Source organism: Tamandua tetradactyla, chromosome 10 (assembly GCF_023851605.1).
Source record: "Tamandua tetradactyla isolate mTamTet1 chromosome 10, mTamTet1.pri, whole genome shotgun sequence".
In the NCBI taxonomy this organism is placed as follows: domain Eukaryota; kingdom Metazoa; phylum Chordata; class Mammalia; order Pilosa; family Myrmecophagidae; genus Tamandua; species Tamandua tetradactyla.
Genome location: NC_135336.1, coordinates 109,536,831 through 109,562,598, shown reverse-complemented (window position 1 = coordinate 109,562,598; position 25,768 = coordinate 109,536,831). Strand labels below are relative to the sequence as shown.

The window sequence follows — 25,768 nt, the reverse complement described above, 5'->3', positions numbered from 1 at the left end:
ATTGGCCAGCAGTCCTGGGTGGGCTGTTGTAGACAGAACAGGACAGCAAGCTGCAGTCAGAACGTTTGAGTCCCTGAGCCACTCAGAGGAGTCCTGCTGTGCTGGGGAGCTGCAGCGAGAAATCCCATAAGGATCACCCATGGGCTTCATCTGCCTTCGTTGTTGAGTCTGGAGACCTAGACCCCAGCACCAGCTGGAAAGAAAACTTCTGTGTGAGAACCTGCATTCCCAAGCCCACTCATCCCTCCCAGTTCCATCAGCACAGCTAACCCACCACAACCACAGGTGCAGTATTTGTAACTGTGGGGTACATGGGATGGAGGCACATTGCTGACCTCTGTACATGGGTCATTCTGTTTAATCTTGCGAGGTAGGTGGTGTGATTACGGCACTGAGGGATTGGCCCCAAGGCCCACTGAGACCATGAGCCATTACTCAGTTCTCCCTGCTCCTCAGGTCTCACTGTTAGGGAGCCGGGGCTGAGAATCCCATCGGGTGTGACCAGGCTTATGTTTCACCCATGCACTCTGCCGTCTCCTGTCATCATGACCCTCTGATGGGAGCAGACAGACACGAGGACACAGAGGGGAGGGACAGGTGCAGAAGCTGATCTTTACACATGCAGCACAGCACCTCAGCCACGCTGCAGTCACTGCTTACTGGAGGCCCGCGGGGACCCTGGAAACCAGGAAGTCCTGGGTTGCCACCTTCTCCCTTGTTCCCTTTCTGGCCCTGCAGAGAGAAAGCAAGACCTTCATTCTCCCAGGGGTCAGGTGCAAATTCAGGCAGGGTCAGGAACTTGTGACCCTTCTGCATTCAGAAGTCATCAACAGAGGAGAAGGAACGACCCCCTTCCCGCAGTGGCTGGAAAGAGGCTGAGAAAGGCAAAGCAGGTCCCTGACCTGTGGCCAGGGAGTGGGACAGCATGGTGAGTGGGGTCCCTACAGCAGTCAGCAACGACCAGCAGTCCCTGGTCCAACAGGAAGTGAGGTCCACCAGGGTGACCCACTGCCTTCATTTCTTTGGGACTGATGGGCGTCCTGGGCTGCAGGACTTTCAGAGTTACAACCAGGAAAGACAGACTGGTCTGTCCCACTGCCCTGTGCAATTGTCTTCACACCTGGGTGGCCTTCTGAGCAGGCTTCCAGGTTTAGAAAAAAACACACCAGAGGGTTGGGGTGGGAGAAGACTATGGCAAACTCTGATATATCCAAACCCTAGAGCCCACCAAGTAACTGAATAGCTGTCTCCTCCACCCAAATCCTCTATCCAGAGACCAGGGCTCAGGGCTGTCCCCTCCTTCTACTGCCTCCCCACTTCCCCTCCTTGCACTCCCCACCCACCTCTTCACCAGCAGGAGATATCTTAGACCAAGATGGGTCTCCACTTCTGCCGGTTGCACACTCCCTGTCCTCTGAGAAGGGCAGTCTGGTCAGCCTGACCCTGTCCTTTCATCCTCTGAACATGAAACAACTACCATTTACACTTATCTCACGTTTTTAGTAGCTTCGTCCCTTTGGATGTCTAGAGCTGTAAACACAGGGAGCTACAAGCTTTGTATGTGTATTTTACTCTTTGAAATCCATCCTAGGTCCTCTTGCCTTGGCCAATTCTTACCACTCAAACCCCACATCCTTCATCCATTCCTATATCCTATACTCAAACCCCACATCCATCCCTCCTAGTGCTTCCAGGGGTCGAAACCAGACAAGCCGTGACATGAGCCACGTAACCCTTCAAAGCCTGCCCCTGATCCCCTCACTTCACAGCTCTAGATACTCACGGGGCTTTCCAGAGCACCAGGGTTTCCTGGGGTTCCAGGGGATCCATTCTTACCCTGCAGGAAGGAGCAGAAGGAACAATTCGGCCGGGGCTCACAGGGCAGGGCAACGGCGCAGAGAGATTCCAGCTGGGAAGGACCCGCTTTCACTGCTAGACAGTCCTCAGGCCACTGAGCAAGTCAGCATGGAGCCTCTTATCCGATGCTTTCCAGCCTGCACATGGGGTTTGTGTGTTCAGCTCATGGACTCCCATGGGGGACCCCATCTTGCAGGGTCTCCTCCCTGACTCAGGACCCCAAAGGCACCACCTGTGCTTCTTGTGTCTCCACCCAGCATGGGGCAGGCACCCCACCAATCAGAGATGAGGCACATCACAGAACCCCCACTCACCCCATCCCCAGTCCTTCATCCAAAGCACTCGTGCCCATAACTCTCAGGTGAGGCACGAGCTCGCCAGCATGTCTGCCCTGTGGGAGTGCTTTATGGTGAGAGGTGCTAATGGGCTGTGCACTTCCAACACTCCAGCCATTTTCTAAGGGCTTTGCAGGAATCACATCACTGAAATCACCACCACTCCACAAAGGGGAAACTGAGGCACAGAGAGGCCCGAGAAGGATGTGGAAGAGCTGAGGTGTGAACCCAGTGGCACTGACGTGGGTGTTCCTGTACCCATCCTTCCTTGGGGGTATGGCCAGGCCACCAAACACGCAGCTCCCTCCACACCTGCACTGGGCACTGACCGTGGGCCTCCCAGTCTGGCCATGCAGGTGTCATAGGTGAGGAAAGCCCAGCAGCTGAGTGGGATCCCGAGCCATAAGTGCTGGGACATGCACGCAGCCCTGGGTCCCAAATGCTGCCCTCGCCAAGGGTGCCTGCCCCTCATCCCTCTGAGTGAAAGCCCAAGGCTGGCTCCCCCTGTGCCCCCCAACCACCCTGTGTCTCTCTAAATGTGTGGGCACCACGGGGATGCTGGGAACACTGTCTGCACTCAGGAAAGCATAAAAAGTCCAGCTGAGGGAAAGCCGATTTGCCAGAGAAATAACCTGGAACTCTGTTCTTGTGTGTTGAAAAAAGAAAAGTATTTGCAAACTTTCATTTTTTGTTGGGAACAAATTCCATGTGATATGCCTCAGGATTGATTGGAAAAGCACAGAAAATCACAAAACACTTTTGGGACCTCTAGCTTTACTGGATGCCCTCCACCTTCCTGAACTCTGACATATGTCCTTGAGCACACAACCCCAAAATGTCACTTCCCTTTCCTTCATAGCACCAGCCCAGGGGTGGCGAGGTGGGCAAGCGCCCTGAGCGAGAGCAGGGATGCAGTGTCAGGGCTGTGCAGGGCCTACGCTGGCCTGTCCTCCTTCTAGAAGGAGGAGATGGGGGGGACTCAAGATGGCGGGCAGCTGGATAGTGGGCCACCTGGCCCTGGGGAAGGATGGATGAGTCACATGAGCACCCCTCCTCCAGCTCAGGGGTGGCCTGGGGGTGCTGCAGCAGAAGCCAGGACCCCTGGCTTATGCCTCAAGGCCTGGTGCTACCCACTCCTGTGCAGGCCCATGTCCCTAACCTGATTCCCTCATCACCAGCACCCAGCGCTAGCACCCTGCACCCCCAGCACTGCTGGCTCAGGGCAGTGCCTGGTATGAGCTGCAGAGGCCCCCAAGGCATGGTGGCAGGAATGAAGTCCACCTGGTGAGTCCTCAGGACACAGAGCACTCTAACGCACTGGCCGCATCCCCTCAGCAGGACCTCCAGTGCAGCAAATGTCAGCAGCCATGGTGGGGGCAGAATGCCGGGTTTGCAGTTGGAAAGTCCTGGTTTCAATCCCACCAATCCCTCCCACCAGCTGTGCCAGGTGGAGCCGGGAAAGCAGTGCGCAGGGCTCACAGGTCGAATCCCTCAGCTGTTCATTTCACTTTTCACTCAAATCATGCACATGTAAGCACAAAAAAATAAGCAAGTTGTAAAAAAAACATTTTGTGCATGTCTTTTGGGTGTATTGGAAATATTTTAAAACATAGACAAGCTGCTGTTATCAGCGAATCCCACTGGGGTAAGGGACAGGCGGGAGTGTGGGGGAGGGAAGTGTCCTTCGCAGCATCGGATCCTCTCGGGTCTTTCCGCTCTGCCCCATGTCCCCCTTGCAGCATGCGAGCAGCATGGCATTGCAGGCAGCCGCGAGGTTGGTCCGGGTCACAGGGGCGAATGTAAGCCTTCTTCTTTGCACAGCACCGGGCACATAAATACTTTATCACCTTCTTCCCCAACATCCGCCCAGGCAGCCCTCAGATAAGGGAAGGGTTTTCCCAGGTGCAGGAAGGCTGGAGCAGCCGCAACCCACCAGAGCTGCTGAGCAGGGCCCCAGAGCACCAGGGAATTGCCCGCTAGGAAGGGGTGGGCTCCAGAGAAGAGTCTGGGGGTGTGTAAGGGGCACGACGGGGCTCAGGGCATTGGCCACACCAGCTGCGAAGGCACAGAGCTGTTCCTAAAGCACACGGGGCTGAGCCTGCTGAACAGCCACGGTGGGGAAACAAGGAGCCAATCATGCTAAAGCAAAACTCACCAGAAGGCCCCTCAGCCCCTGGGGGCCCTGCAGCCCTGTGGGTCCAGCATCGCCCTGGAACAGACAGACGGTCACGTGATTACAGAATAATGCCGGACACATGGTTCTAACGAGAGGACTCAACGCTGCCAATTCACAGCCGAGAGAACCAATGAGATTTCACCATTGGTGGGCAGTGTTTGCAAGCAGAGATCAATTTATTCCACGTTCACGAGGAAACACACGCATTCGTTCCTTCATTTGTGCCTTCGCTTCTTTCCTTGCTTAGGAGCAGGCCTGAGGAAGCGCCAGCCGAGACTAACAGAAATGCCTGGAAAAGGGAGACGCTCCAGAATACTTCCCCGCTTTGCCGAGCGGGACCCACGGAGAACCCTCTCCTGAGTGTGCACAGTGGGGACGCCCCACGCATGGTGCCCTCCTGCCCATGGGTGGCGGCTCCAGGCTCATCCTCAGAGCTGCCAAGAGCCTCCTGACATGGCCACAGTTCAGCCCATTTATGGCTGAAAACCTGGGCGCCTGCGTGCACCTGTGCACAGCAACGCTGCAGTCATAGAGGGACCATCTCATGGGGGACTGGGCACAGCCTGGCACCCTCCGCCCATCCCACAGCGGCGCTTGGTCTCCTTCCCTGATCCCCTGGGGGGCACGCTGTTGGCACCACCCTCCCCACCGTCCACACTGCCCTGGGCGCTAGCGCCTGGGGTCCCATCTGCCCCACCCCACCCCTGACCCACACTTACATCTTTCCCTGGAGGCCTTTCCCAGCCAGGGGAGCCCACGGCACCAGGTTCACCCTAAGGGAGAGGCAGCGGTGAGTGCTCGGTGGGTTCAGGCTTGCCCAGGGAGGGGTCAGTGGCCGGACGGCCAGGGCGAGGGTCGGGAGCGGCGGCGTCCGCCAGCAGAGGTCAGGGCGACACCGAGGTGCCTCCATCCTGAGTCGCCACCTCCCATCGCCCAGGCTGGGCCGTGGCTCCTCAGCATCCTGAGCCCCTCCCCTGGCACTGGGAAGGCACAGAAGTGGGGCTGAGGAGCCCAGGCAGGGCTGCCCTCTGGGTGGAAGCCACTGGTCCTCTGCATGGAGCCCGGGCGTGGGGACAACCCCTCCTGGCCTCTGTCCCATGGGGGAGGCACCCTGAGCCCACAGGCCAGGTCAGTCCCACATCACCCGCAGAACAGCACCTGGCTGCAGGCAACCTGGCCAAACTGGTCTCAGCATGCCCGAGCCTCAGGGCAATCTAGAAGAGCTAGACCAAGAGGGGGGGCTGCCCATCGTCCCCAGTGCTGGGCCCCCCTGCCAGTCTCAGGGACAGTATCACCACCAGCCACAGAGCCCAGGACCCTGGTATAGAGCCCCCTGCTCAGCCTCCCTGGGTGACCTCCAGGCCCTGCTCAGCCTCACCTGTGTGACCCCCAAAGTGGGACATTCACTTACTCCAGGCCCAGGTGCACCGGCATCGCTGGTGTGTCCTTTGAAGCCCTGGAGGAAAGGGGATGAAGTTGTTATGCCAAAGAGCAGTGACCAGTACAGGGAAGGGCAGTGGCCTGGATGAATCCAGCCGACCCCTCCCTGTCTCCTGACAGGGGCCCAGGGGCAGCATGGGGGCAGTCTTCTGCTAAAGACACCATCATTCTATCTTAGTTCCTCCCTCAAAGAGGGAAGGAGAGAAGGAAAGAGGGATGGAGGGAAGGAAGGAGGGAGGGAAAGAGGGAAAGGAATGAAGGTGTGAGGGAGAGAGGGAAAGAGGGAAAGAGGGAAAGGGGGGAGAGGGAAGGGAAGAGGGAAGCAGGGAGGGAGCTATCACTGTGCCCACTTCAGAGGAAGAAGCAGAGTTTCAGAAGGTGTCCAAACGAATGACCAAATGAAAGCTGGACCAGATTCGCCTCTCTTTAAACCCGCACCCTTCTTCTCAGCTGGGTGACCCGTCCGCTGGTCTCCACCTGGCCCTACACTGGAGCAGGACGCTCCCAGCTCCCAGCTGAAAGATGAGCTGGGGCCCAAGGTGGTCCCAGCAGACGTCTGCTCAGAGGACAGGAGGTCCTCCCAGTCTACAGGCCTGGAGCCACCTCCGAAGCACCACCACTAATCCTGCTTGAGTGTCCCTCCAGGGGCGGGTTCCCATTTTCAGGTCTCCTGGTGCAATTAAGTGAAAGCAAGGAATTTTAGGAAAAAAAGGAAAGTTAATTTTTGCATTTTATTTCCTCCTTATTGAACATAATTTATTGATTTTTAAGAAAAACAACATTAAGAAAATAGAACTCTCATTAAGAAAATAGAACTCTCATATAATATAGTCATTATATTTCTTTCCAGAAACCTATGGAAAGAATTGTGCAAACACCCTCAAAGTTATGAATGAGTACAGCACTTAGCTAGAAAACTCAACAACCCTAAAATACATTGAGTTTATTTTTATAAGAAAAGTCATCTGTGTCTAGTTATATGTATAATGGCTAGAGAGCTAGATATACATTTAGATATAAACATGTGGGAATTTATAAAGATATATTTTTCATAGATAGAAAGACAGACTAGAAAAATAGACAAGAACATTGACAGAGCTTTGCCTCTGTCATAGAATCCCGTGCAAGGCTACTTTCTTCTCTCTACTGCCAGGCTTTTTCATCACCGTCATCATGACTATGCACTGACATGGATTACGTGTATAATTAGGGAAAATCCTTTAGTTACAGAAAATGTTCACAACTGAAAGTACAGGCAGTGCAACAGAGGCTCAGGGGCAAGAACTCTTGCCTGCGGAGCTGGAGACCCAGGTCAATTTCTGGAGCCTGCCCATGCCAAAACAAAAACAACTAAAAGTAAGACTCATTTTTAGGTTCCACTGTCCAGAGAAAGATAATTAAAATTATAGTAAAATGGACGGAAAAATTAGCTCCACGCTGCGGCCCCACACACTCTCAGGACATCACCAGCCTGTCCGGGTGGGGCACTCAGGGCGGCTGCCGAGTCCTACACTGAGGGTCCTGCACACACGCTCTGCACTTACAGGTGGGTCCTGCACACACTTTGCATTCACAGGTGGGCCCTGCACACTCCACACTCACAAGTGGGCCCTGCACACTCCACACTCACAGGTGGGTCCTGCACATACTCCATACTTACAGGTGGGCCCTGCACACTCTGCACTCACAGGTGGGCCCTGCACACTTTCTGCACTCACAGGTGGGCCCTGTGCACTCTGTACTCACAGATGGGCCCTGCACCCTCTCTGCACTCACAGGTGGGCCCTGCACACTCCACACTCACAGGTGGGTCCTGCACATACTCCGTACTTACAGGTGGGTCCTGCACACTCTGCACTCACAGGTGGGCCCTGCACACTTTCTGCACTCACAGGTGGGTCCTGCACACACTCCACACTTACAGGTGGGCCCCGTACACTCTCTGCACTTACAGGTGGGCCCCACACAATCTCCACATTCACAGGTGGGCACTGCACTCACTCTGCACTCACGGGTGGACCCTGCACACACTCTGCATTCATGGGTGGGCCCTGAATGCTCTCTGCACTCACAGGTGGGCCCTTCAAACACACTTACAGGTGGGCCCCGCACACTCTGCACTCACAGGTGGGCCCTGCACATGCTCTGTACTTACAGTTGGGCCCTGCACACACTCCACACTCACAGATGGGCCCCACACACTCTCTGCACTCACAGGTGGGCCCTGCACATGCTCTGCACTCACAAATTAAGAACTGGACAGAGGCTAGCATTCTTCCTGAGCTGACTGTACAGTAACACTTCCCAAGGGGCCTGATGGAGTCTCCCTACTTGGGGCAAAGTCATGAAAAATGAGACACAAGACTGGCAAAATTAATTAAAAAGTTATCATAAAAATTTCATTTAAAACATTATATTAAAAAACATCCAGAGTGCAGAACAAACAGGAGTTAATCAGAGTGCAGGATTGAAATATAAAATGTGTTTATATATTCTGCATACTAGATACTTGTCAGATACATGATTTGCAAATATTTTCTCTTATTAGGGTTTATTGGAATATACAGGAGAACATATAATATTAGGAGCCTGTAAGGGATTGGAAACAAAGTGAGACCCTGAGTTTTGAGAGAAAGGTGAAGCTTTCAGTTTCTTTTTTCACTGAAATAAAATTCACATAACATAAAATTCACCATTTTAACTGTACCCGTGGGTGGTTTATAGCATATTCACTGACATGTGAAACCATCACCACTGCTAACTCCATATCATTCCCATTACCCCTAACAGAAATCCATGCCTGCTAGAAGTCAGACCATCCTCTGATAACCACCAACTACTTTTGTTCCCGAAACAGCTGCTTACTGGGAGCACTTCACCTCACCAAGATCACACCATCTGCGGCCACTGGCTTTTCACTGAGCACCATGTTTTAAGGCTTATCCATGTTGTAGTGTGAATTGGTGCATAATTCCTTTTCAGGGCACCATAGTACTTCATTGTATCGACATATCACCTGTTTGTCCATTCCTCAGCTAGTGGAACAGTCATTTACAAGTTCTGTGTGTGTGTGTGTGTGTACACATACTTTTTCGATTTTCTGGAGTATACACCCCAGCCTGGAATTACTGAGCCATATGTCAATCATATGGTGAAATGTTTGTGAACTGCTCAACGAATTTCCAAACGTGAAGTGGCTGCACCATTTTATGCTTCCATCAAGAATATTTGAGCTCCGATTTTTATATAGTCTCACCAACATTTTCTTTTATCCATTTCTTAAACATTATAGCCATCTAGTTTGTGTGAAGAGGTATCTCATTGCTGTTCTGAATTGCATTTCCCTAATGACTGGTGATATTGAACACCTTCCCACATGCTCAATCAGCATTTGTATGCCTTCTTCGGAGAATGTCTATTCAAATCCTTTGCCCACTTTTTTTAAAAAACTGGGTTATTTGTCTTTTTATTGTTAAAATGTAAAATGTGTTTACATATTCTGGATACTAGACCCTTGTCAGATACATGATTTGCAAATATTTTCTCTTATTTTGTAAGCTGTCTTTTCACCTTCTTGATAGTTTCCTTTGATGGGCAAACATTTTTAATTCTGATGAGGTGAAACATTTTTTTGTTTTGCTCATGCCTTTTGTGTCACATGTAAGAAACTGTTGCTTAATTTGAATTCACCAAGATTTCCATTACATTTCCTTCAGAATTTTATATTTTGGCTCTTATATTTAGGTCTTTGATTCATTGCATATTCATTTTTGTGCATGTTCTGAAGAATGTGTCCAAATTCATTATTATGTATGTAGATAAACATTTGACCTAGCACCAATTGTTGAAAATACCATTATTTCCCCCTTGAATCATTTTGGCAAACTAATCAAAATTCAATTATCCATAAACATATTGGTTTATTTCTGGATCCTAAATTATATTCCATTGAGCCATCCTTAATGTCAGTATAGCATTGCTTTGATTACTGTACTTCTGGAGTGAGTTGTGACATTGGGAGTCATGTGTTCCAACTTTGTTCTTCCTTATCAATATTTTTTACTAGTGTACATTCCTTGAAATTCCATATGAGCATCCTTTTTAAAATATTTTTGTTGACAAATCTTCACACACATACAGTCCACACACAATGTACAATCAGTGGTTCATGAAATCATCCCATAGTTGTATATTCATCATCATGATCATTTTTAGAACATTTGCATCACTCCAGAAAAAAGAAATAAAAAGAAAAAACTCTTATATCCTGTATCCCTTACCCCTCCTTCTAATTAACCACTAGTATTTCCATCTACACAATTTATTTTACCCTTTATCCCATCTATTATTTACTCATTTTTATCCATATTTTTTCACTCATCTGTCCATACCCTGTATAAAAGGAGCATCAGACACACTCACACAGTCACATTGTAAAAGTTATATCATTATACAATTGTCTTCAAGAATCAAGGCTATTGGAACACAGTTCAACAGTTCCAGCTATTCCCTTCAGCTACTCCAATACATCACAAACAAAAAAGGGCATATGAATTTTCAAGGATTAAACTGTCCATTTCAGAAAAGAAAAATGTAAGTTGGAATTTTTATGGGGATTGTGTGGGAGTTAGATTCAGTTGTCAACTTGGCCACGTGAAGGCACCTAATTCTGTTGTTGTGGACATGAGCCAAATGGCATGTGAAGCTCATTTGTTGCTGATTACATTTGCAGTCAGCTAGGAGGCATGCCTGCTGCAATGAATAATGTTTGACTTAATTGGCTGGTCCTTAAATGAGAGAGCTCAATGTAGCACAGCCCAAGTAGCTCAGCATACCTCATCTCAGCGCTCACAGCTCAGTCCAGGCCTTTGGAGATGCAGAAAGGAATCACCCCAGGAAAAGTTGTTGGAACACAGAGGCCTGGTGGGGAGGCTAGCAGAGATCACCTGTGCCTTTCCACATAAGAAAGAACCTCAGATGAAAGTTAGCTGCCTTTCCTCTGAAGAACTAACAAAATAAATCCCCTTTTATTAAAAGCCAATCCATCTCTGGTGTGTTACATTCTGGCAGCTAGTCAACTAGAACAGATTGTAATGAATCTGTAGACCAATTTGGAGAATATTGCATCTTACCAATAGTAAGTCCCCGGCTCATGAACATGTGATGCAGTTTCATCATGTAGATCTTATTGAATTTATTTCATCATGTTTTGTAGTTGTCAGTGAATGACTCTTGTACTTCTCTGGGGGATGGGACTGGTGCTGCCAAGTTCACCATTCCAAAGTTCACCATTGTAAAGCAGATATCAGCTCTTTTTCTTGAATAAGTATTCCTCCAGTTGCCAAAAGTTCTTGGTTCATTTCCAGAGTTCTGAAAAAGTTGATTCTGATGGGCTTTGCCCATTAAAAAAAATCCCTTTTATGAAAGGGCAGAATCTGGAGTTCTTTTCTCCATCATTTTTACTGATGTCCAGTCTTTAATTTTTTGTCAAGGAAAATAGCCATCACTAGAAGTGGGGAAAATCAGAGCAATACTGGAAAGTGGAGGCACAAGTATCTCCTTCCTGCTTCTCCCTGGTAGCAGTGGCTGAGCCCGTGGCCACCACCAAGGGGTCTCTTCAAGTAACTCGGTGGTTTCAGCAGTTTTTGTTCTTGTTTTAATTGATGAATTTTATTTAATGCTCTTAGACGACTTGCATGTTTTCTCCCTATAAAAATAATACAAGCTCGCTATAGAAAAATTGCAATTAGGAAGAAAATAAAAACACCCTGAATAATTAAGTATTGCATACTTCTGTTTAACAATCATGACATTCTGTGGATACAAATTTGCTTACTGCTTATTTTTACTTAGACTATTGATGAGAACATTCTTCTATGCTAAGAAACTTGTTTAAATTTCAGGTTGCAACCATATATGCTGTGATAGTACGTAGCCACTCAAGTGCAGTCAACATGCTTTGGATGGGTTGTATGCTGTATGACTATATCTCAAAAGAATGGCATTTTAAAAACCCAAAAATGTTCATTTAAATTTAAAATTATTAATAAATTTTTATTAGCATCGATATTCACCTGCATATGTGTTCTAAATTTCAGAGTAAATTGGATTTCTTTGGATAAAACACGCACTCTTTGTGCATGTGATTATCTGCACTTTATTTTTATTGAGATGAATTCACGCAACTTAAAATTAGCCACTTTAAAGTGTGTGACCAGTGACATTTGGAGTGCTCACAGTGCGGTGCAACAGCTTTATCTAATGTCAGAACAGTCACCACCCAAAAGGAAACCCAGCCATGCCCCACACTGTACCCCACACCGCACCCTACACTGCACCCCACAACACCCCTACCAAGCCCGTCAACCTGCCACCTCCTCCCAGTCTCTATTGGTCCACCTGGTCCGCCTGGTCTGCCTGGTCCGCCTGGTCCACCTGGTCTAAATGTTGCATGTAAAGGGAACAATTTTAAAAACTCACACTTCATGGCTGCATCATATTCAATCTTGTGGATTTAATATAATCATTTAACTATTTCCTTTACATTACATCTTCAGAATGTTTCTATTGTTTCCTTTATTAAAGGCACCTTTGTAAGGAACATTACTGCACATTTTCATAATGAGTAGCCCCCTCATGATGTACTGTGATGTCATCGTTTAGAACAAAGTGCAGTCTCTCAACAGGCTACAAAGAGCAATTACTAGTAAATATGGATTTTCATTCTATATAGTTTGTAAAATATCCTGCTCACTGTCAATAACTACAGCTATTGGGGTTCCTGAAACTCCATCAATAAAGAAGAGCACGCAATGCCTGTGAAAATTATCCATAATGCCGAGCATTTCCACTACCTCTGCTGATTCTCCTTTAAGTGCCACTGGGCAGTCTCCCACCTCTGAGGACACGAGGGTGCTCTCACAACAGGAATCATGCAGGAAAAAGAGAGGCCACCCTTCTGGGAAGACATTCCACCTGGCCACTGTCAGCTGGGGCACCCCAGTTGCCCCCCTCTCCACCATCCCGACCACCTCAGAGCCCACCTTGCAGCTGTGGGACAGGAAGGAAAAGCAGCTCCGACTGCAGGGAAATGGGAAACAGAAAGGAGGTTCACAGGTGTTGTAAGTGTCAACCCCTGGCCCTGAGGGCCCCTCATGGAGCTGCTCCAGCTCTCCTCTCCTCCAGCCTCATGCACTGAACGTGGCCAAGTCCCCACAGCTAGTGGCCCTTGTGACAGCTCCAGCAGAGCCCCCCTGTACACATGGGGCTGAGTTCCACTGTGGGAACGCCCACCCACAGTGCAGCCTCTGTCCACCTGTGTCCCTTCCCGGCCCCCCTGCACATCTGGGGCTGAGTCCCACTCTCTCCCCTGCTGGGACAGCCTCCAGACAAAGCCGCCCTGGCCTACTTAACACTGTCTCATGCTGTTCTTCTTTTGACATGTAAACAAAACAACCTCTCCCCCCCCAAAAAATAAAGTCAATAAAAATAAAAATAAACTGCTATAATATAAAGGGACAAAGGTCTTTTCTTCTATTTTTTTTTTTTACAGATTCTTAACATTGTTCAGGAGCACTTGTAGTGAAATGTGCTAACCTGCTAGACCCAAGAGTACATGGCAGCTGAGTTACAGAGGAACTAAATTGAAGGAGCATTTTGGGTACTTTTTGGATCATCAATTATCTGGTGTAGGGTGGGGTGAGTGAGGAGAAGAAATAAGGTTGCCGGCAGAGAAACCTCTGTGCTGGCTGACACCCATGTCTGTAAGTTCACTGCAGGTAAATTTCAGTGTGAAGAGCCCCCAGATATTTCTCCTGCTGCTTGCCACAACACTTGAGTTTCTTTTGGTACACACACCACTGCCAGAAACTCTACCAGGAGGATGCATTTCTGATATTCCATCCCCACAATTTTTCTGCAAGCCTGTTATAAAAGCCACTGAGCCAGCATTCCCTTAAGTCTGTTCAACTCCAAAATTGGGCTTCTTTCCAAAATTCTCGGCTGCCTCTTGATGGAAGTAAGAAGATGAAGATGAGCAAAAACTGCTCATTATGACATTATTTACAGTAGCAAAATGATAAGAAAAGATAAAAAAGCAAATATCTACCAAATAAGTGATAAAATTTCATTCATTTAGATGACATGAGAGATGCATCAAGGTGTGTTTACATGGAGTCAATAATATGCACTGATGTATTTTAAATTAAGCAAGTTGCAAATGCAAGAATGACATTATTGAACCTGTAGGAATAAAATGCATACTATGGCCATGTATCTCAAATTTTATTGCACCTAATAATTTCCTGGACAATAGAGATTCTGATTCAGTAGTTCTGAGTGAAGTCTGAAAATTTGCATTTCTAAGAATTTCCCAGGTGATGCTAGTAATTCTGATGTCTAGATATAGAGGGGCATTTTTATATATGAAAACTATATGTGTGTATGTAGATGATATATAATTAAACATATAAAAGTTTGAATATTCATAAAAATTTGTAAGGATATGCCTATGAAATTCAAAATGGCATTTACTACTAAAGAATATAAATGAGGTTTTGTAGTAACAGGAAAATTTATTTTATATCAAACTATATCTATTTTTATCCCTTATTATTTATTATTTATAATTCAAAGCAACCTACTTAAAAATCCTTTATTATTTTAAATGCTAGGAGTATATTTTATTTGACTCCAGCCCACCATAAGAGCTGGGAACCTCTCTCCTCTGGAAAGCATATTTCTTCTCTTGTGCCAGCCTGTTGACCTCAATAGCTCAAAAGTGTTTTATTAAAAATATTTATACAATATATAAAACAAAAGCTTTACAAAATCATTCAGTGTAACAACATTCCAGAGCAAGTGTTTCCAATTTTTGCACACAGAAAACCCTTGCACGTTTGCCTGCATCCCTCTGAGAAAATGTGCTATAGAAGTTGTTTGCTGACTCTACTCTTTAGCAGGTTTTTGCATGTATAAATAGCTAATATCCAGTATGTGTCAATGAAATGATGGCTGGTTGAATGTATGAGTGGTCTCTTTCTGTTCAAAAGCTGAGAAGAGCTCCAGTTTACTCACAATGAATGGAAGTGGCACATCAGCAACACTTTTAAAAATTTCTAGGTAGTAAGGTCCCTACTTTATCCAGATTCCCTTAGTTTTTAGCTAAAATCCTTTCAGTTATTCATAATTCCATCTGGGATATCACATTGTATGAAGCATCAATGTTGCTGGGGTCTCCTCACTTCGTGACACTTCCCTTGTTTTTGATGACTTTGACAGTTTTGAGAAGTTCTGATTAGGTATTTTCTAGAATGCCCTACAATAGGGATGTATTTCTCATGATTAGTTAGACTTAGAGGTTTTGGGGAGGAAGACACATGTTAAAGTGTCACCTCATCACATTTTCCCACGGACATATGCTAGCGATAGGACCTCTTACACTTCACGTTGACCTGGGTTACGTGGCTGAGGTCGTATTTCCAAGGTTGTCTAACTGAAACTTTATTCTTGAGTTTCCACTTTCTGTATGATATTATTTGGAAGGACATTGCTCAGTAGCCCATATGAAAGGGAGGGGATTTTTCCTCTTTCTTGATGGTAGAACATTTGCCTAAATTATTTGGAATTATTCTACATAAGAGATTTGGCTTTTCACTCCCATTTAGTCATCTATTTAATTATTTATTTCTATTAGTATGGACTCATGGATATTTCATTTATACTTTGGATTAAAATCCAGTACTACTTTATTTTCTTACTCAAACTGTCCAAGTTTTAACCATTTAAAGCTCTTTCATTTACACCTCTGTCCCTTCCTCCATCAATGTGTGTGTGTGTGTTCTGAGACTTCCTTAATTTTTCATTTTACATGGATGCTCCAGAGTCATTTTATATATTCCCTGGCTTAGTTCTAAAATCAGCCATTTCTCAAAAACATCCATGGCTCATTTTGATGGAAAATAATAGGAGAAACCAAGATCTGGGTGCCAGTGGGGTATTGCTGCTTCTAAGCTGGTAGGTCAATGAAATATGTATGTGCACAGTATAGGTAGACATATCTCTACAAATATTTATCTGTCTGTATCTGTATTATCTCTACCTGTATCTATATTAAGTTGATTGTGAATTCCTACTGATGTTTCCAGCTGTAATCCAGTACTCTGTGGTCATTCCAGACTTCTCCCCTTGCTTGTCGGTGACCTTCCATTCCAACAGTGAAACTGACTCCTATCATCTGTCACTCACAAACTTAATAGCTCAATTCCAGGACACATGTATATTTCTATTCCTTACTTCCATGGAAACAATTTTATTAACTAGAGTATAGTCCTTGTGTATGTCATTCCTTTCCCTTTTCTTACGCACTCCATTCTTTTTCAAATTTAGGTCAGCACTTCCCCATCACTGCCCACCTCAGGGGGATGATGTCACACATTGGTAAGGGACATAAATGTAGACTTGAAATGCCCAGGAAAGGAATCATTGTGCTTGAAAGCAGGCCAATACAAACTTCACAACAGAAAAGCAAGGGGGAAAAAAGAACAGAATAGCCAATAATTATGAGGCATTATCCAAACATGCCACATATGGGTGATTGTAATACCAGAAGGAGAAAGAGAGTACAAATGAGAGGAAATATTTGAAGTAATCATGTCTGAAAGCTTTCAACATTAATGAGCCCTTTGGAAGCATTCTTCATGGCTGTCACTGTGTTTCTGATTTGTAACATTTTCTTTTGTTTCTACTTAGAGGTGCCATTTTCTCTGCAAACATCATCCATCTGTTCTTCCACATAGTCCAGCCCTCTGATTAATGTTCTTAATATATTAATCATAGTTTTAAACTCAAGCCTGGTAATTCCAGTATTTGCATCATATCTGGGTCTTTTCTGATGATGGCTTGGCTCTTCAGAGTGCAGTTTTTCTCACTTTCCTGTATGCCTTGTAATAATTTATTGTTGTTGTTGAAAGCCAGGCATGGTTCATCATGTAAATGTAACTGTCTTAGCTTTGCAGGGCAGCTTTGACAAATACCTCAAATTGGTTGGCTTAAACACTAGGAGTTATCATCTCTCAGTTTGAGAGGCTTGAAGTGCAAAATTAAGGTAACTCTAGGCCACGCTTTCTCCTAGAGTTTGTCGTGTTCTGAAATCTGCCTTCCTTGGCTTCCACTTCTGGCGTATTCTGACTAATGTCCTTAATTTCCTCTGCTCATAAGGACTTCAGTACATTGGATGAAGGTCCTTCTTGAGTGGTTTGACTTCATCTTAACAAAAACGTCTTCAGAGTTCCAACTGACAAGTGGGTTCATATCCAGAGGACCTGGAGTTACGAATTGAATGTGTCCTTGTGGGAGAAATGATTCGACCTACCATTGGAGCTGAGATAAATAGTCCTTTAGTACGAGAATTTATGCTAATCTGGTGAGGAGTTTTGGCAATGTTCAATGTTTGCTGTTGCTGTAGGTGACAAAGGCTTCAAATTCCTCCACTGCACTTGTTTTTTCTTCTTTTATGGCTTTGGGCTTCCTTAGTACTACTCCTTAGAGAGAGACTCCTGGTATTTCAGTTCATTCAGTTCTAATGTGCTGTGGTTATGCTGGAGCCCAGTTGATTGATGATAAAGTATGTGGAAAGGGAGCGCTTTACAATTTTCTCTTTAAATGCTAGTCTTTTGCCAATCTTGTGTCTCAGGGCTGTGTCCTTCACAAGTGTGTCTCCAGCAGTTGAGTTCATTTTCCCTCTGCCTTCTCGTCCCTTCCTGGTGTAGAGTTCCAGTCCATTTCTTTGATGTCCTGATCTCTCTGGATCATGTGTTTCCTGTCTTAAATGGAAAAGAATGACTGGAAGGGATGAGTGGAGTGGAATTACGTTCCTCTAGTTCAGATGAGGCTCCAGCATGCTCCTTTCTTTTAAGAGAATAGGTCTTTGTTATGGAGAAGGCTCAGGGTATTTTCACAATGGTTCCTCTTTCCCCCTCTCACAGATCCACAAAGAATCTTTGTTGAATCTCTTCCATTAGAAACTGGTGGTTCCTGGAGAGAAAGCCCACAAAAGTTTGGAGGGCCCCCTAAGACTATGTCAAACCAGGAACTTCTCACTCTTACACCTGTGCACATTCCACTCCCAACAGTTGGTCAAATGGCCAGTTGAGTGTTGCCACCAGTTTATGGCTCCAGTATCTTCTCCAGGTAGGCAGATGTTGACTGTGTCTCTGAATTCACCTGATCCTACAAACTTGGGGGTAGTGGTTTGCCCTATGGTGTTAATTCTTGGATGGGTTGAAAATTGGTTCTCAGATTTTCCCAGCTATTTTCCTTTTTGCAAAAGTGTGAGAAATGACTTCCATACTGTCTACATGTCAGCGATGAGTTCTACCCATCACATGTTGTATTATTTAGGGTTCTTTAGAGAAATGAAATCAGCAGGAAACACTCGCAAATATAAAATTTATGAGTGTCTCACATAACTGTCAGAAGGCAGTGTCCAAAGTTGGCAGGGCAGGCTGTGAAGGCAATGTTTCTGATGGAGGGTCTGGACAAACTCCACAAGAGAGGCTCACCAGCTGAAGCAGGGAGAGAACCTGTCTCATCTGAATCCTCCTTAAAAGGCTTCCAGTGATTAGATTAAGCATCACTCACTGTAGAAGACACTCCCCTTGGCTCATTACAAATGGAATTGGCTGTGAATGTACCCACCATGATCATGACTTAGTTCTATGAAATCACAACAGACAGGCCAGCACTTGCCCAACCAAACAGGTACCACCACTTGGTCAAGTTGACACATGAACCTGGCCATGACACCTGTGTTTTAGGAATGACTTATAGTGAGTAGCCCCCGATTGCTGTGGTCTCAGTTATTTTCCTCTTTCCTAAGAGTCTGCCTATAATTTACATAAGTCAGAAGAATAATTGTCTACCATTGTTTCATATCAACATCACTTTATGTTTAATTTTAAAAATGTATTTGTTTCTTAGTATTGGGCACCACCTAATATTAAATCAAAATATCCTAACACATAATAATTACTTGATATAGCTGGTGAATATATCAACAATGTAAATCTCTGAATAATGGAAATGCATATATTTTCTTCAATCTTTTTCTGTATTTATTGAAAAACAGTTAGTTTACTGAAGTCCTTTTATATTTTCTGTAAAAAGTGCTTGCCTCTAGTGTTCACTGTTTTCTCTCATAGAGTCATTCTCAAGCTTTTGTTAAAATCAGAATCACCTGCAAGCCTTTTTAAAATATTTGCTGGGTCTCAACCCAGAATTTTTGATTCTGTAGGTCTGGGTTAGTGCCTGAGAATTTGCATTTCTATCAAGTTCCAATTTATGCTGACTTTCAGGGGAATACAATTTGAGTATCCCTGCAATAGGTTAAATTTCAGGCAATAGTGTTGTAATTCTAGGTTATTCTAATATGTTGCCTGGAAAAAGAGTCACAGAAGGAGACCACATCTCACAATCCAAGTTACCTCTGTGCCAATAATCGAGCTAATTACCCTTCTGTGTTGGATGGAGCTATCTCTTTTTATAGCCTGTAATGTATTTTGGAAAAGAAGAGTACCATAAAAAAGAAGATCAATGATATTGACTCAGAACCTCATTATCAAAGCATTTAGCTTGCTATCATCATAAGGGATAAAAGGATAGCCTTATCACCAAGGTGGTAATAGAACATTGCTAACTATTGAGTGCACTTGAGGCAATCGTCTGTTTCAGAGCTCCAAGGGTCAGGACTGAATCTACTCAGAAGACAAAAAAGCGAACTGCAGATTTTTCTATGAGTAGATTTAATCAGTCACCCTGCTGCTCGAACATGGAAGACCTGGGCATTGAAATCAGTCCATATGATTCAGTGTGATGACAGTGTACCGAGTTCTTAACAACCAGCCATGATTATCGGAGGCCATCATAAAGCAAGCAGCTCTCCAAGTGACTCTCAGAATATAAATCCTTCATTCATTAAGTGCACATGTAGCAAATGTTTATTGCTTTGTTGACACATGCTGAGGAATAAGGATGCTGATCCTGCCCAGCAGAATGATCATATTGCACCAGGACTGATGGTGTTTAACAAGAACATGGATGAACAAACTGCTACGTAACCCTCTATATTGCAGGTTTTCTCTTGCTTTTAAAATTCATTTTTAAGTCAGTATATTTTGAAAGTGATTTTAATTTCACATTTTTGTCATGAATACATTCATCAAAATGCATCCAGAGTGGCTAAGAAGGCAAGGGTGGGAGAGGAGTGTGCTTCCAGCCCAAAATGGTGGGTTTATGAACCTGCACATGTGTAGGTGGTGCCACAGTCCTCGTCCGCGAGGCAGTGCTTTGGTGGCTCCTCTCTGTGAGGCTGTGTGGGTTTATAAGCGTTCCATTATCAAAAAATGTTCCCACTACATAATATTCAATAATCTTCAAATCATTTTGTTTACATACATTTTACTATGCAAAATCAAAATCATTCCAACTATACAAACTTGTTTAGCATCATTATTAGTACATGGACTAGAAGCTTTTTATTGCTATAACCTTTTTATTTTATTTTTAATGTCAACTTTTTGTATAAAGGATAGAGTTGCTTTGTAAAATGAGTTGAGAAACTTTATCTCCTCTGGACATTTTATATAACATCAAAATTTTCTTCTCTTTAAAGATTTGGGAGAATTTGCAAATAAGATTTTTCTAAGTCAAACTCCACTGTTTTGATAATGCTATTGTTTTACTAACTTCTACTTCTACCCTTCATTAATTCTTTCCTTCTTTATTTTTGAGTTTATTTCATCATTTTCTAGCTTCTTGAAGTGTACATTTAAAACGTATATCATTGATTGTTCTTGTTTTCTAATAGATGTGTTTACGCATATAGATATTTCTCTGAGCAACACTTTTGTCCCAGGCCAAGCATTTTAGTATTGATTATTATCATCTAGGTTCATTACAAAATATTTCCTAATTTTCATCAGTTTTTTTACATCAAGAATTATTTAGAATATTTCCTTCAGACTAAAAGTCACAGAGAAGTATGGATATATTAGAAATATTTACATGTATAGCTATGAATTTTTTTTTTTGCTGACATACTTGGGGCAGAGAATGACTTTCTTATAATGAAGAACTCATAATACTTTAAACTCTACAACAGAGATAAAGTCAAATAATTATATATTTTATATCACTCAAAATCATCCTAATTATAATTTTTTTCTCTCTAATAAAATCTATTCATTCTTTTTCTCTAATAATGAACTGGTGTATATTACATTAAAGACATTAAATGATAAATTATTTAATATCACCTGTCTGCCAGATTGAATGGGCAGCATTTACTATGTGACCCTTTTCATTATCTACCTCCATGGAGAGAAAATGGACATGTTTTTAAAAAAAGAAGATAAAAGGGAGACTGAGGTAACTTGTACAGTATATTTTAAAATATTCAATAAATGTACATGAAGGATAAAGAATATTGTCTGTACAATTAAAATACATCAAAATGTCACTGTAGAGTGGGCCACAATGGCTCACTGGCAGAGTTCTTGCCTGCCATGCCAGAGACCCAGTTCAACTTCTGGGGCCTGCCTATGTAAAAAAAAAATAAAAGTAAATGTCACTGTAGATGGGATTGTCAACCACAGTATTTTATCACCCAGATGCCAAATGAGTTTAGCTCCCACCCTATCACCTGTTCTCCCCTGTTGCATAATATGTATTAATATATGGGAGGGATAAAGGAACACAAGAAAGGGAACTCACAGAGAGATAGACATGAAAATTATTTTAAAATATTTGCAACATTTATGATGTGTTTTCAGTAATGAATGCCATGCATTTTAATATTTAGAGAGATAAAAGAAGAAAGAACTCGTGGGGAAAATTTTATCTAATTTATTAGATATGAAGAAATGTCAAGGAATGAATAAAAAATTAAATAATTTTGTGAATATGAGGTCAATATTCTCAGCTCATACATTGTAGGATTTTTGATACCTAGAGTAACCAGGTTATTTGTGAAACCCTAAGCATGAGACTGTAAACGACAAATAACTTGGGTACTGTGAAGAAGGAAAGGCATCCATTAACTAAATTCCTTATCAAAATTTTGAAATTAGTTAACAGCTCTAATGTGGATGCTCTGCAGAGACAAGTGGGCTAAGACTTTTAAAGAGTGGATGAGGAAAGCTGACAAAAAGAGGTTAGTTTTTTTCTCAGAACTATTTACATCTCAAGTTTCAGAAACTCTGTAGAAATTGAGATTGTTTTCATCATGGGACAGAATGTAGGGGCAGGAAGCCTAGGGCACAATTTTTCAGTTTTAGTTGATCAATTTACATTTATCTAGAGGTTTGGGAGGGTTTTGATAGTTCAGTGGAAATTTTACAGTCATTCATCATCTTTCACAGAATATATTTGAAAAATATTATAATGACAGATGTGAACTTTAATTTGGTTAAATAAATTATTCAGGTAACAATTGATGATCAATCCATGAAGATGTGCATGGGAGTAAATTGTACTTAATTAATTGATTCTGAGAGAACCATATGAAGTCACCCATTATAGGTTTAATTTTGAAACACTTAGTACTGATGAAATTTAATTCCCTTCTCCAATGTCAAGTTATTTCCTTGTGATGTTTGATTATTTCAAATTTATAACATTATGAACTCATTACATTCAATTCAGATTCTTTTACATCTTTTAAATTTTGTGAACAAAGATGTTTCAGTTTGCTAAAGCTGCTGGGATTGAAATATATGAGAAAAGTATTGGCTTTTACAATGGGGACCTAATAGCTTACAGATTTATAGTTCTAAGGCTGTGAAAATATCCCAATTAAGGCATCTATAAGATGATACCTTCTCTGAAGAAAGGCTGATGGCATCCAGGGTTCCTTTGTCTCATGGTTAGGCACATGAATAATGTTTTCTGACCTTTCTTTCCTAGATTTCATCACTTCCAGGTTCTAGTTCTTCCAACATCTGTGGTTCCTTACTTGGCTACTCCTGGGACATTTCTCTCTGCAAACTTTCTCATCTTTTCAGTCTTTTATCCTCTCATAAAGGATGCCAATAAAGACTAAGAACCATCTTGAATGGGCTTTGCCATATGTCAATTGAAAAAACCTAATCAAAAGATCCCACCTACAAAGGTCTGCACAACAGGGATGCATTAAAAGAATATGGGCTTTTCTGAGGTACATAACAACTTCAAACTAGCACAGATGTATATATGAATACTGTGCTGGAATGAAATTATTATGTACCCCAGAAAAGCCATGTTTTAATCCTGATTCAATCTTGTCAGGGCAGCTATTTCATTTAATCCTGATTCAATATCACATGTGGAAACTTTTGATTAAATTATCTCCACAGAGATGTGGCATGCCCAGTTGTGGGTGAGACCTTTTGATTAGATAGATATGTGACTCTGTTCACTCAAGGTGGTTCTTAATTATTTTACTGGAAACATTTTAGAAAGAGTCGGAAATGACATAAACCTCAGAGCTGACACAGAGAACAGATATAGAAGCTTTGGAATGGCTGCTTCAGAAAACAGAGACACAGATGTCTAGAGATGCTTGGTGTCCACCAGATGTTGCCATGAGATGTTAAGTAAGCCAGACCTGGAGAGAGCCAAGGGAAGGCAAGAGATCAAAGCCCACCCAGGAGAAGCAAAGTAAGGGATCCTCACAGGGACAGAGGGTGAAAGAAATGGGGCCCAGGAACAAGGGACCAGCAGATGCCAGTCACATCACTACTCAGTTGACCCATTGGTCTTCACTGAATTAAGGTATCTTTACCTGGATGCCTCAGGTTGCACATTATAAGCTTAAAAATGCAAAATTGGTAACATATTAGATTTCCTTTTAAAAAGTGATTCCACTCTGGTATGTCACATTCTGGCATTTTACAAAATAATGAAAATACCAAGAGCACATCATCTTGAAATTTTTCAGAAGTCTTAAAGAAAAACAGGAAATATTTCTTGAATGCTGAAAAACATTTCTGAATAAAGTCCTTTTTTAACTACAATCAATTAACACAAAGAACAAATTCTATCATTTTCAATATAAAGTGACACCAGAATAAGTTTACTTTTGACTGATTGTATATCATATTGAACATATCCAAGTCCAAATGAAAAATTAGCATTAGCTTAATCATTTGCTGTTCCATTTAAATCTTTTCTATTAACAATTATTAAGCATAGAATTTCAAGACTCTATGATACTCAAATTTGTATGGATTGTCTCTTATTGTTCAGCTTTTAATTTTACTGTGGTAATTCAGGTGACAATACCCACATCCTATTAGGTTTTAAATAGAGGTATTCACAAGGTTGTTGCAAGGGTTACATCAGTAAATGCACACACCCACAATAGGCAATCAAAAATGTTGATGATAATTCATTAATCTGAAAAGCTCTGTCAGCTGGGAACTCACCTGGCTGGTATCTGCTGTTCAGTTCCTCCTAGGCTCCACTGCTTTCAGCCTCTGTTCCTGTGGAGGCTTCTCACTTTACTTCTCCACTGCTGGCTTTCATCTCTTGGCTTCCCTTTGCTCTCTTCAGGTTCTGGCTTGCTTAACATCTCATGGCAATGTCTACTGGGCTCCAAACACCTGCAAACATTGATGTCTTTGTTCTCCATGTATCCATATCTGTGTCAGCTCTGTTGTGAAGTTTCTCCCTGCACTGAGGCTTCTGTCATTTCTCTAAGATCTTTCATTTCCTGTTCTCTATCCAAAATGTTTCCTCTTTTAAGGGATTCCAATAAACAAAACAAGACTCACCTGAAACTGATAGAGTAACATCTCCACTAGTCAAAGTTCACTTCCACAAATAGGTGAATCCCATTTCTGTGGAGAAAATCTAATCAAAGGCTTCTACAGACAATATTGAATCATGATTAAAAGAAATGGTTGCTCCCACAAATTCTGAGCACAGATAAACCAGAGGTAACCAATAAAGTACCAGAACATTTCACCCAGGCAGAGAAGGGGTGGGGCTGGTGGTAAAAAATTTCAGAGGCTTTTTGAATTATATAGTACAAAATACTGGACAAGGGTTGGACAAGAAAAGAGGGTACATGCAGCCTGGGAACACATAGAGCCACACATCAACTCCAGCTTTTGTTTGGCAAACCTGGGGTGTGGTTTTGCACAGAAAAAAGTAGAGAAAAGGTTTTTTTTATCTTCTTAACAGCTCATTGGGTAGAATTGAAAGCACTCTCAGGCTTAAGCACTGCCCAAGGTAAGGGCAGAATTAAGCCTGTTTGAGAGACAAAGTAATTAGGTGAAAGAAACTAATTCCCTAAAGGGTGTATCTTTCCCCAAGAAAAGAAGGGTGAGGCCCAGCTCAAGTAGAGGCCCTCTTCATGTAATTCAGGCTAAAGGGAATGGAAAACAGAAGCAGTTAAAGCCCACCTACTACCTCAACCTCTGTCTAAACCATGCTCCAGCCGCAGGAAAGGTGGCTGAACTTGAAGGCACCGCATCACTTTGCAGTGATGGGAAGCAGTGTGCAGACAAGTGCCACATTCTGGCAGGGATAAGAAAAGCACAGAATCTGGAGGACTTATAGGAAAGCCTGAAAACCTGCTAGGTCTCCCATCAAGAAAATTTGATACTTGCTACTATCTCCTCCTGAGATGTGGGCCTGTCAGCTCTAAGAAAATTTGACTCCATATAGGCAGGAAAACAGCAACAACAACAAAAAATCTGACTCCATATAAGCAGAAAAAAAAAACAGAAAAACAAGAACAGAAAATTTCTGATCAGTTAAGCAGAACCCATGCTAGAAGTCTAGAATAAGTTGAACTGAATGCCAAGGAGCAGATAGAAAATAACACCATTGAACAAGAAACCCCCAAGTAAAAGAGTGAAAATCACTGCCAGGATAAACTAATTAAGATAATCAAATGTCTAGACACCAGCAAAAAATAATG

The 25,768-nt window shown here is 43.4% G+C and overlaps 1 protein-coding gene across 45 annotated transcripts in view; it reads right to left on the bottom strand.

The window, feature by feature from the left end:
* Positions 1–25,768, bottom strand: part of LOC143648798 (uncharacterized) — a 303,168-nt gene that overhangs the window by 3,571 nt on the left and 273,829 nt on the right. For 28 of the 45 annotated variants that reach the window (XR_013158774.1, XR_013158773.1, XR_013158789.1 and 25 more), the window contains 6 exons: positions 24,267–24,443; positions 10,941–11,515; positions 5,780–5,824; positions 5,088–5,141; positions 4,348–4,401; positions 620–1,994 (listed from right to left, as the gene is read on the bottom strand). Coding sequence is in view for 1 of the 45 variants with exons in the window: in XM_077119306.1 (XP_076975421.1) it covers positions 661–732; positions 1,784–1,837; positions 4,348–4,401; positions 5,088–5,141; positions 5,747–5,824 (312 nt within the window). In the remaining 44 variants the exon portion in view is untranslated. The other 17 variants (XR_013158781.1, XR_013158792.1, XR_013158814.1 and 14 more) reach the window with 12 other exon arrangements.